General features: G+C 48.2%; 1 protein-coding gene across 3 annotated transcripts in view; it reads right to left on the bottom strand.

The window, feature by feature from the left end:
* Positions 1 to 13081, bottom strand: part of NBEAL1 (neurobeachin like 1) — a 283360-nt gene that overhangs the window by 98633 nt on the left and 171646 nt on the right. For all 3 annotated transcript variants that reach the window (XM_075317649.1, XM_075317650.1, XM_075317651.1), the window contains 5 exons: positions 12396 to 12571; positions 12129 to 12279; positions 10441 to 10569; positions 8371 to 8676; positions 745 to 894 (listed from right to left, as the gene is read on the bottom strand). In XM_075317649.1, coding sequence (XP_075173764.1) covers positions 745 to 894; positions 8371 to 8676; positions 10441 to 10569; positions 12129 to 12279; positions 12396 to 12571 — 912 coding nt within the window. The remainder of the gene's footprint in view (positions 1 to 744; positions 895 to 8370; positions 8677 to 10440; positions 10570 to 12128; positions 12280 to 12395; positions 12572 to 13081) is intronic.

Raw genomic sequence — 13081 nt, 5'->3', positions numbered from 1 at the left:
GGCATCAGCAGAAACAGTCTGAAACAGGGACATCAGCAGAGGCGAGTATAGGTGAATATTATTTTACATGGGGTAATATATTAAGTGAGAATGGGATGTCTTGAGTAGTGGACAATCCTTGTATATTGCACATTTTTATGTCAATTTTTTTCTTTATGACATGCTGCACATATTTAATTGTTTTATTTTGAGAAGGATGATGTTAGTATATTCTATACGTTTAATAAAAAATATTTAAAACCATGACTCTTTTCTGTTATGGTAATTACACATATCTTTATGGCAAGTTCCAGCTACAGTACTGGTGCTGCATGCGTACAAGTATGTATTGCAGTGCTAAATTTACCACAATGCTAATGCAAATGGTTATTTTTTTGGAAAGCGATTTTTGCATGTGGGCTGCTTTGGTTTGAGTTCCAGGGCTGAATTTCAGTCCCAGTCCGGCCCTGGCTGTAGCAATTTCTCTTATCTCATGTGCAGGGCATTGCAGCTTAGGTATCCATGGTTACGACCATGAGCAACTAACTCACTATATGAGTGGATGTAACCATGGATACGCAAGCTGCAATGCCCTGCACATGAGGTAAAAGATATGACTATATCAGGAGAACTATACTACATTTCTAATTGGAAGCATTTGCTAATATTATTATTATTACACCTACTACATTATGGGATAGCATGTGGAAGATAGGAATACCCATTTAACTTAAAAATACACAATACCAATTGCAAGACAGGTACCTGAAATTTCAGCTTGCTTTCACCTCTATCCCGCTCACGCTTGTGCATATTCACCATATGTGCCTCATGACACTCCTTCCAATACAAAGCCATTTGCTCATGACTTTTGCTAAATGTGTCCGCTTCATATTGCTTCATGTAAGGTATAATCTGGTAACAATAAAAGAATACTTTCATAACCCTTTACCTAGCATAATAACAAGAATAACCATAAAACACTGAGTTTACACTGGGAGACTTAAAGTGAACCTGTCACTAGATTCTTGCTGCCCAAACCACGGGCACCATGACTTTGAGCCGGGCTGCACTACTGCAGTCAGGTAGGTCTTTCTCAGATTGGCAGCCTGTTTGTTTACACAGAGATTATCGGGGATGCTCATTCATGATAAGACGAGTATATATTTTTGTATTTTCAGCTTCCGGTGGGTCTCTTCAGAACACAAAAACTAGGTGGACAAATCCTTTAATGTTTTGTCAGGGATAAGGCATTATATACCGTATTTTTCGGATTATAAGACACACTTTTCCTCCCAAAAATATGGGAGGAAAATGAGGGGTGCGTCTTAAAATTCGAATATAGCTTAGCAGGAGGTGGAGAATTGGCGCAGGCGGACGGCCACCTCTCTGTGCGGGCAGGCGACCCACTCCGGTAAGACAACACCAGAGTATAACACAGACCCTTTTTTTAATATCTAAATTTGGGGTGCGTCTTGTAATCTGATAAGTCTTATAAAACTAAAAATACGGTATTTCATTTGACCCCTCTCCAAAGACCTGGAAAAGCAATGCATGGTGGAGCTCATGGAGTGTCAGACAGCAAGAAGCTAAAAGACAATATGTTGCCTTCAGCTGTGATATTGATGAGGAGGGGTCACTCGTAGACCATGGAGCTGGACGTATAAGGCTACTTTCACACTTGCGTTGTGCAGCATCCGTTGCATTGCGTTGGGTGACGGATGCAACGAATGCGTTGCATATAGTGGCACGACGGATGCTACGGATCATACAAAATAATGCAATCCGTTATAGGTTTGTTTTTTTCTTGACTTTACACATCTGGGCATGCGCAGTTGTGTAAAGACGGTTGCGCTAACGGAATCCGTCAAATGACGGATTCTAACGGAATCCGCCACCATAGGCGTCCATTATAAAAACAACGGACGCCGACGGAATCCTGCAGGTTGCGGGTTTTTTGACAGTCCGGCAAGCGCAGAAAAACGCTACATGCAGCATTCCATCCGCCCGACGGTCACTGACTGTCAGTGACAAAACAACTATTGCGCCGCGGGGCGGACGCAACGCAAGGCCATCTCTTGTTATCCGTAGCTAATAGAAGTCTAGGAGGAAGAAAAGAGAATTTTGTTTACTTACCGTAAATTCTTTTTCTTATAGTTCCGTCTTGGGAGACCCAAACCTTGGGTGTATATCTTCTGCCTCCGGAGGACAAACAAAGTACTACACCTAAAAGGTGTAGCTCCTCCCTCTGAGCCTATACACCCCCTGGTCAACCAGTCCTAACCAGTTTAGTGCAAAAGCTGAAGGAGAATAGCCACCCAAAAGTAGAACAGAGCAAGAACCGGAACAACCGGAGACTCTGTTCACGACAACAGCATGTGAAAACACACGGAACAAGGAAATTGCCAATAGGCAACAGGGAGGCTGCTGGGTCTCCCAAGACGGAACTATAAGAAAAAGAATTTACGGTAAGTAAACAAAATTCTCTTTTTCTTTATCGTTCCTTTCGGAGACCCAAACCTTGGGACGTTCCAAAGCAGTCCCTGGGTGGGACATAAACATAAAACTAAGAAGTAGGCAGGACCTAACTTCACAAAAGGGCGACCGCCGCCTGAAGGATGCGTCTGCCCAAGCTCGCATCTGCCGAAGCATGAGCATGCACTTGATAGTGCTTCGAGAAGGTATGCAGGCTAGCCCAAGTGGCAGCCTGACAGACTTGCTGAGCCGTAGCCTGGTGCCGAAAAGCCCAAGAGGCACCGACAGCCCTGGTCGAGTGCCCTTTGATCCACGGCGGGGGAGGAGCCTGCGAAATTTGGTAGGCGTCCGAAATGGCCAACCGAATCCAACGGGCTAAGGTTGGCTTAGAAGCAGGGAGACCCTTGCGCCGACCTGTGGTTAGCACAAAAAGAGAGGTGCACCGCCTAAGCGCAGCGGTGCAAGACACATAGATCCAGAGAGCACGCACCAGATCTAGAGTATGTAGAGCTTTTTCAAAGCGATGAACAGGGGCCGGACAGAAGGAAGGTAAGGTAATGTCCTGGTTAAGGTGGAAGGGAGAGACCACCTTAGGAAGAAAGTCCGGAGTCGGACGGAGAACCACCTTGTCTTGATGAAAGACCAAAAAAGGTGACTCCGAGGAGAGCGCTGCCAAATCAGAAACTCTCCTGAGAGAAGTTATAGCAACCAGAAAGGCCACTTTCTGTGAGAGGCGGTACAAAGAAACCTCCCTAAGGGGCTCAAAGGGGGGTTTCTGCAAGACCGTGAGAACCAAGTTAAGGTCCCAGGGGTCCAAGGGCCGCCGGTAAGGCGGGATGATGTGAGACGCGCCCTGCATGAAGGTGCGGACCTGAGCCAGCCGAGCGAGACGCCGCTGGAACAGAACTGACAGGGCCGAGACCTGTTCCTTGAGAGAGTTGAGGGACAGTCCTAGCTGCAGACCGGACTGTAGAAAAGACAGAATGGTCGGCAAGAACGGCCAAGGAGGATGGTCGGTAGAACGACACCAGGACAGGAAAATCTTCCAAGTCCTGTGATAGATCTTAGCGGACGAAGACTTACGGGCCCGAGTCATAGTTGAGATGACTTCAGGAGGAATACCAGAAGCCGTCAAAATCCAGGACTCAAGAGCCACGCCGTCAATTTGAGGGCCGCAGAATTCGGGCGGAAGAACGGACCTTGCGAGAGTAGGTCTGGACGGTCCGGGAGAGGCCACGGCATCTCTACGGATAGTTGGAGTAGATCCGGATACCAAGCTCGCCTGGGCCAGTCCGGTGCAATGAGGATGACCCGACGACCCTCCATCCTGATCTTGCGCAGGACTCTGGGCAAGAGAGCTAGAGGGGGAAACACGTAGGACAGACGAAACTGGGACCAGTCCTGAACCAGAGCGTCCGCGGCGAATGCCTGAGGATCGTGGGAGCGAGCCACGTAGACAGGAACTTTGTTGTTGTGACGGGATGCCATTAGATCCACGTCCGGAATGCCCCATCTGCGGCAGATCGACTGAAATACTGCCAGATGTAGGGACCATTCGTCACCGTCCACGCTTTGACGGCTGAGATAATCTGCCTCCCAGTTGTCCACACCTGGGATGTGGACTGCGGATATGGTGGACCTGGAGTCCTCCGCCCATTGAAGAATGCGTTGTACCTCCATCATTGCCAGGCGGTTGCGTTTCCCGCCTTGATGGTTGATGTAGGCAACCGCTGTCGCGTTGTCTGACTGGACTCGAATGTGCCTGCCCGCCAGCAGATGGTGAAATGCTAGGAGAGCCAGAAGTACGGCTCTGATTTCCAGCACATTGATTGAAAGGGTTGACTCGGACGGAGTCCAAGTGCCCTGTGCTCTGTGGTGGAGACACACCGCTCCCCAGCCGGAGAGACTGGCATCCGTGGTGAGAATCACCCAGGACGGGGCCAGGAAGGTGCGCCCTTGGGACAGGGAGAGGGGCCGAAGCCACCATTGAAGAGAGCTCTTGGTCCGTGGCGACAGAGTCACTGACTTGTTTAAAGGAGGAAGGCCGCTTGTCCTAACAGCGGAGAATGTCCAGCTGCAGGGGGCGCAGATGGAACTGGGCAAAGGGAACAGCCTCCATGGACGCCACCATCTGACCCAGCACCTGCATCAGACGCCTGAGGGTATGACGGCGAAGCCTCAGGAGAGAGCGCACCGCCAACTGGAGTGACAGCTGCTTGTCTAAGGGCAACTTCACAAGTGCCGGCAAAGTCTCGAACTGCATCCCTAGGTACGTGAGACTGTGGGTCGGAGTCAGAGGGGATTTGGGAAGATTGACAAGCCACCCGAATTGGGCTAGAGTGCTGAGAGTGAGCGAGACACTCCGCTGACAGTCTGCGCTGGATGGCGCTTTGACTAGAAGGTCGTCCAGGTAAGGGAGCACTGCCAACCCCTGAAGGTGCAGAACCGCAATCACGGCTGCCATGACCTTGGTGAAAACCCGAGGGGCCGTGGCTAACCCGAAGGGGAGAGCCACGAATTGGAAATGATCGTCTCCAATTGCAAAGCGTAGCCAACGCTGGTGAGAAACTGCAATGGGCACATGCAGATAGGCATCTCTGATGTCGATGGATGCCAGGAAATCCCCTTGGGACATCGAAGCAATGACTGATCGCAGGGACTCCATGCGAAAGTGCCGCACCCGAACATGCTTGTTGAGAAGCTTGAGATCCAGGACGGGCCTGAAGGTACCGTTCTTTTTGGGAACTAGGAAAAAGTTTGAGTAAAAACCTCTGAACCGTTCCCGGGCGGGAACTGGCACAATCACTCCGTTGGCCTGCAAGACTGCCACGGCCTGTGAGAAGGCGGCGGCCTTGGAGCAAGGGGGAGTTGAGAGAAAAAATCTGTTTGGCGGGCTGGAAGAGAATTCTATCCTGTAGCCGTGGGAGATGATATCTCTCACCCACTGATCGGAGACGTGTTGAAACCAAGCGGCGTCGCCAAAGTGGGAGAGCCTGCCACCGACTAAGGATGTGGCTGGATCGGACAGAGAGTCACGAGGAGGCTGCCTTAGTGGCAGAACCTCCTGCTGTCTTCTGCGGACGCGCTCTGGAGCGCCAGCTGGATTTCTGGTCCTTGGCTGAGGTAGCGGACGAGGCGGAGGGCTTAGAGGACGACCAGTTGGAGGAACGAAAGGAACGAACCCTCGACTGAAACCTACCCTGGGCAGGTTTCCTGGTCTTGGTTTGTGGCATGGAAGTACTCTTCCCGCCAGTAGCCTCTTTAATAATTTCATCCAGCTGTTCACCGAACAGCCGGGAACCAGCAAAAGGGAGCCCAGCAAGGTATTTCTTTGAAGAAGCATCCGCCTTCCACCCTCGAAGCCACAAGATCCTGCGGATAACGAGTGAATTAGCCGAAGCCACCGCAGTGCGGTGAGAAGCCTCTAGCATGGCAGACAAGGCATAAGAAGAAAAAGCTGAAGCTTGAGAGGTTAAGGCAACCATCTCGGGCATAGAGTCCTTGGTGAGGGAACGCATCTCCTCCAGACTAGCAGAGATGGCTTTGAGGGCCCACACTGCTGCAAAGGCTGGGGAAAACGCGGCCCCCGCCGCTTCATACACGGATTTGGCCAGAAGGTCAATCTGACGATAAGCAGCACCCTTAAGGAAAGTGCCATCAGCCACCGACACAACGGTCCGGGCTGAGAGCCTAGACACCGGGGGGGTCTACCTTTGAGGAGTGAGCCCACTCCTTGACCACCTCAGGTGGAAAAGGAAAACGGTCATCAGAACCACGCTTTGGGAAGCGTTTGTCAGGACAGGCCCTGGGTTTGGTCACAGCGGCCTGAAAACTGGAGTGGTTAAAGAACACACTCTTTACTCTCTTCGGCGAGGTAAACTGGTGCTTTTCTGCAAGAGAGGGCTGCTCTTCTGATACTGGCGGATTGAGATCCAGTACAGAATTAATGGAAGCAATCAAGTCACTAAATTCTGAATCACCCTCGGAAGGGTCAATGGGGCACATGGAGTTAGCCTCCGAGCCCCCTGTATAGGCATCCTCCTCGTCCTGCGAGTCCTCAGCCCTTGAATCAGAGCCACGGGATGAGGAGGGAGAGGGAACCCCGCGGCGCCTCTTAGACGGACGGGGTCCGTGCCCTGATGAATCCTCTGTGAGCTCCAGTCCTAAGGGCCCTTTAGCAAGAGCATTAGAGGCACCCTGTGAAGGGGGCTGATGCATATTCATCAAAGTCCTGGACAAAAGTCCCATGGACTCAGCAAATGACTGGGAGATAGACCTAGAAAAAGACTCTACCCAGGCCGGGGGTTCAGCCACAGGTGCAGGAGCAGCCTGAGAGACCACTGGAGCCGAGACCCCAGACCGTGGCACTTCCAAGTTAGAGCAAACCTCACAATGTGGATAGGTGCTTGCTTCAGGCAGCGGAAGCTTACATGCAGCACATACAGCATAAAGCTTTGGAGCCTTGCTCCTTGTGTGAGACATGCTGCCTGAGTGGAGGAAAAACGGCTTCTACAAAAGGAGTGATTCCCAGGGAGAATATAGCAGAGGTCCACAACCGGAGACCGGCTGTGGCTTACCAGACCGCTGGAGCGGTGATGTGTGCCCTCCAGATCCTGAAACCCGGACCCCCAATGCACAGCACCTCGGCAGGTGTGCAGAGTGGCGGACGCCAGAACAGAGTGAAGAAAATGGCCGCCGGAGCGAAGAGAGGGGGCGGGACAGGGGCGTCCCTGTATGAAAGGGCGGATCTGGAAGGCCATAGAGGCCTGCAGAGGGGGAGTTGCACCCAAGCAGTGGGGAGAGTCCCTCCCCTGTGCAGGACGGCCGCCGGGAGGGGCCATGCCTGTCCCTCGGCATGAGTGACATGCGAGGGCAGGAAATCGAAACTAGGCCTCCGGCGAAGCCGGGGCCTAAATTTGAGCAGCGCGGCCGACGCGCAGGCACCATCGGCGCGGTTCTCGGGCGAAAAGCCAGAGAACCCGCCGGAAATGTCAAAAAACACAGTAAAGACACAGTAAACACACTCTACCCACACATAAAGAACAGGGACCCCCAAAATATAAACGTCTCAAGGTACTTAGCTCTGAGACGCAGGGCCCGGTCCCTGAGGGTGAGTGCTCCGGTCCAACAGGGTCCTCAAGGGGCTGTGGATGGAGACCGGTCTCCTGCCAGGCATGGAGACCGTGCTGGCTCCCACTTCAATCCAGAGCCCAGAGGGGATGGTGAAGGAGCACGGCATGTAAGGCTCCAGCCTTGGATAATCAACCTTACAACACCGCCGACACAGTGGGGTGAGAAGGGACATGCCGGGGGTCCAGATGTGGACCCGCATTTCTTCAATCTTCTTCCAAAAAAGGGAAAAAAAAAGGAAAAATCATATGGGAACACATGTGTGCATGTATGCCTCCTGAACACAAAGCGAAAAACTGGTTAGGACTGGTTGACCAGGGGGTGTATAGGCTCAGAGGGAGGAGCTACACCTTTTAGGTGTAGTACTTTGTGTGTCCTCCGAGGCAGAAGCTATACACCCAAGGTTTGGGTCTCCCAAAGGAACGATAAAGAAAAACGGTTTCCTGCAATGGTTACCGTAATTCCTAAAGGCGGCGGATAGCAACGCAAGTGTGAAAGCGGCCTAAGCTGGACAGGATTTAGAAAGTGTTTCCGGTTACTATCAGAGCACTCAACACTACTTTATGATCTTTGTTACCTTGGTTGGTACACGAGTATAAAGAAGTAGTGAGCACTCTGCCCGCTTAATGAAGGACCCACTAGGTTGTTCGCTAAGGAAAAAGCCGGGCTCAGACGATTCTCCAGCTCACAGATTTGTGAATGTCTCCTCCATATGAGTGAGCCCCCCCTAGCTGCCCTTCTGGTTGTATCATAAGGTATCGGAAGCAAATAAAATCTGAAACTTACGAATTTGTCTATGAAGATCCTCCACTCTTCGGACTTGCAATAGTCCTGGAAATCTTCAAACAATGAAGGGCTCCCATTTGTAATTGGAAGAGACGGCAAATGGAGGTTCATGAAGAGCAGCTCATATATTTTAGACACCAGAGTCCTCACAATGGGAACAAGGAAAGAGTAGGTCTCAGATCGGTCCTTAATAGATTTGCTGAGGATGCCTTCCAGCTTCCCAAGCAGATAACAAGCTTCTTCTTGCTTTTCAATCACCTTTGTTTGTAGAAGAGTATTGAGCTTTGCGGTGGCCATGGCACATACCTGGAAGAAGAGACAGTTCTCAGCAATCGCCCTTGTGTACAGGACAGTATAGGAGACACATTACTAACACAAGAAAATCTAAATGTGTAACTTAGATCTGGCTGAAATACACTGCCCGCTCCTCTTCATATTTTATACAATCAGTTGTGTGTAAATGGTCCATTAAGTTTCATTTCCAAACCTCACACTGCAGCTGAGAACCTGACACTCGTCCTGACCCCAGCCAAAAGCGCCCTAGAAATATGCAGCGCCATATCAAAGTGTGAACAAGGAGCAAATAGGACCGGAATGAAAAGTACTTCAGGGTGTTAATGTTGGAACATGAAAATCCCCACAGCTATTCTCTTTTGAAGAACACTTTCAGATATTAGTAAAGCAACTGGGAAAGAGAGAAGGGTTGGGAGGGTTGAGGGAGTGGGCTTAAAGGGTTATTTACATCTACAAGATCCTATCCCACTATGTCGTAGACGTGATCGTAACAATATTTAGAAATACTTCCAGTTAGAAATATAGTATAGTTCTTTTGATATAGCCATGTCTTAGCTCATGTGCAGAGTATTGCAGCTTGGGCATCCATGGTTACGACCACTCATATAGTGACAGTTTCTTATGGTCGTAACCATGGATGCCTAAGCTACTGTAATGCCCTGCATATGAGATAAGTGACAGAATGAATCAGGAGAAGTATACTACAAATACTACAATTCTAATTTGAGGCATTTGTTGTTATTATTATTATAACAGCTACTACATATTGTGATCGGATCTAGGACATGGCAATAACCCTTTAAGTAGTGGGACTCATCCGGATCTCAGTGCCATCACCGCACCTAACTATATTGGCCTGCACAGGACGTTGATGCCCTTAGATTCTGTAGTAAAGAAGGCAGGAATAGAGTCCACGACCTACCATTCTATTACTATACGTGGTACCATCAGGGTGGCATGGTGGCTCAGTGGTTAGCACTGCAGCCTTGTAGCGCTGGGGTCCTGGGTTCAAATCCCACCAAGGACACCATCTGCAAGGAGTTTGTATGTTCTCCCTGTGTTTGCGTGGGTTTCTTCCAGGTTCTCCGGTTTCCTCCCACACTCCAAAAACATACAGATAGGGAATATAGATTATGAGCCCCAATAGGGACAGTGTTGCCAATGTATGTAAAGCACTGTGGAATTAATAGCGCTATAAAAATGAATAAATATTATTATTATGTCTATCCAGACCTGTTTCATGAGTTGTTTTTTTGTTTTAATTCTGTGGAAGCATGGTTGAAAAGCAATGTCTGACTTTCACTTGTTCATTTTCATAGATTATTTTTATTATTTTTGTCAGATTTAAGTTATTTCTGTGACTATTGTGGGTTTTTCTTTTATTAAACGAGGGGTACCAACAATTTTGAGCACGTGTGTATGTAAGTAGATTGTGACGCGAGCGGACTCTATGCTTTACAGCCTGCTTGCGCCACTGTAAATCTGGGTGTATTCCTGGATGTGGCAGTCTCAGTCCCCTACACTTTCCCAACGCTGCAGAGGCAAAGCTACTTCTGCTGACAACACGGGACAGTGCATAGTTTGGTCCAGTGCAAGAGCCATGCTGCCGGTTAGAAATGTCAGTCTTTGGGAGCGCACCTCCTCCTGGTAACCAGGCAGCTGGGAGGTAGAGGAGTACTGCGCTTCTGAAGAAACAACACTCCTTAAAATGGAGAACAACCTTCATTATTCGGGTGATAGGGCAAATAATTGGCAACGCTGAAATATTCAACAAACCTGAAGATTGTCTTGTCCTATGAATCCAAGGAGAAGACGGAATTCTACTTGAGAAAGGGTCTCTGATTCAACCCCGGCTGGGTACCACACTGACAGGCTGTCCATGAGCGTGACTATCTCCTCCAGCAGCTGCAGAATAAGCGGACATGTTCACACTGTAATATATGGGCTGGATACAGAGGTCAAGCATAGAAACCTGCCTTACACATAACCATCTCATGCTTATTGGTAAAACCCAGAAAAGCTGTTGGATAATTACAGAATCTCCCACTCCTGATGTCAGTATGGCTGGACACACAGGACACACAGATGGTTCAGTTTATTCATCAGGAAGAGCACCCCACGCTTCACACCGATACTTATGGCCACAAATGGCATGTTCATATAGGCAAGCAGCCCATTAATTATCTCCCCAAAGAGAGTGGGGGTGGTGGGGGGAACTTTGTAAGAAAGGAAAAAAAAAACTTGACTTCTTACAAAAGTTTGCTGCATTTTTTACATATTAAGCTGATATTTTTACCATAAAAGCAAAAGCTAGATGATACAAATCATTGATCAATTCTGGATGAAAAAAAGTCCAGTGCAGTCCTCAAGTTGCAATTAAAATATTTTTTTTCTTTTATTTGATAAATCCGTTAAAAATAAGTGGTGTACAAAGCGGTCAGCTAGAAGAGTATAGGGGACATAGAGAGGAAACCCACAGAACTACGCGTTTCTCATTTATTGATCAATTCTGTCCTTTAAAAGATAAAACAATAACAAAGCTCTTATGTAAGCCCAAGATAGGGCCCCTCGCACAAGTGCAATAAAACAGTGACATTAAAAAAAAACACATGTTGGAACTGAATCTTAGCTTACATCAGCACAAAGGCAGGGGTTTTCATGGGGGGGTTGGAGCCTGGTAGTCCTACACCCCTACCTTTCCTAGACTGATGCAGAGGGAACTCCTAAGAGAACCGCATTTCGAAGGAATCCTTGTAACGGACAACCATGTAAAAGTGCCACATTGAAATACAATTAAATAGTGACAGTGTTTGCCATGGTAATGGTAACCACACCTTCCACTGGTACACTTAAAAATTCCACATCTTGGCCAAAAGGTCTGGAATAAGGGTGAATAAGAATAAGAATAAGAAAAAAATATATGAAAAAGAGAAGTGACTGTGCAAATCTACTGTGACACTTAGTTGAGGTCCCACTCCCAACCCCAAGGTCAGCACTCCAGGAGCACTTCTGCGTCTTGGGCTTTTAAGCTTAACTCAGCCTCACAGTCTCCATCATAGTGGTCAGCAGTGATTGACTGGATGACTATATGGCCACCCAGTATAGACTGTGAAGCTTCCACCTAGTGCGTTCATTAGTGTATCTGCTTCAGCATCGGCGTATGGGCCGAACAAACTGACACTAGTAGATACAACACTAGACCTTGACCAAAAGGCCTTTGTCAGGGTATCTCAAGGGTGAAATTTCTGCACGTTGAGAGCACCAAGTTGGTGTAAAGAGACTTGTAGGCCATGAAATGCTCCCTTTGGAACTTTAAAAGGTGCAATATTGAGTATTAGGATTGTGACATCCAGTACATGGCACTAGGGTACCTGCTGTCTAGAGGCTTTTTGTATATTCAGATTTTAAGGTTATGAATTTGCTATATTTGTTAAGAAAGAAAAATATGAATATTAGAACCCAACCTTTTCTGTCCACAAAGAAGAGTTGACCCGGCCTTCAGCTTGTAGAAAATCTTGCACTATGTGCAACAGTCTGTTTGCATTTTCTGCATTGACCTGGGTCTTGGGATCTCGAGTTTCAGTTACAGCCCATTCTGGCATTTTCTCCAATAAACTGTGTACAGAAAATAACGCAAGGTCAAAGTCATGGAAGATATTAGTAATATGCAAAAATATGAACATGTCAAGTACATGTCAAAAATATCCTTTATGCAATAATAATGTACATACTTCAGTTTAATTACATCGGAGGGTCGTAGCAATTCATTCGCCATCTCAAGGCTGGTAACTGCAGAGAACACTTGTCCTCTTTCAATCCAGGTAGCATTGTCGGACTTGTCGAGGCCTTTCCACGTAAGACACAGCAGGATGTCTGTAAGCAGCTGGACAAGCTCCTCTTCACAATCCTGGAAGGAGAGATCCAGTACACTTATTTTGGCACAGTTTCGGCAAGCGTACAAATATAGTGTACCCGTGATGGAGTTATTGTTATCTGCTTTTTAATATATGCAAGTACATTGATCTGTCATAAGCAGGAATATGAGGCAGATGTCTCACAATCCATGTTGGTGGCGGGACGTCTGGTGGCCATCTTTATAAGAATGCAGTGTATACACTTCATAGACCTACTGCGCCCTGTTTACTGCCAGATCAGAGGGGAAATGTGAATCTTATGCTCTCCATGGATTCCCTTGATTTATGGTTATCCGGTCATGTAATATTGATAGTTTCTCAATATTGGATTAGTGGGGGTCCAGCACTCAGCACCCCTACCGATCAGCTGTTATATCACTGGTGGCGGAAGAAAATGAAAACGGAACGGAGCTAAACCGCACAACTCCGATCTGCAAATCGGCCCCAACGCTCTTGAACAGAGACTAGTCTGCAGTACCCAGCAGTGGCTGCTACACACGGAA

Source organism: Anomaloglossus baeobatrachus, chromosome 7, assembly GCF_048569485.1.
Source record: "Anomaloglossus baeobatrachus isolate aAnoBae1 chromosome 7, aAnoBae1.hap1, whole genome shotgun sequence".
Classification (NCBI taxonomy): domain Eukaryota; kingdom Metazoa; phylum Chordata; class Amphibia; order Anura; family Aromobatidae; genus Anomaloglossus; species Anomaloglossus baeobatrachus.
Note: the sequence above shows the minus strand (reverse complement) of the source record. Positions and strands in the feature narration are given on the sequence as shown.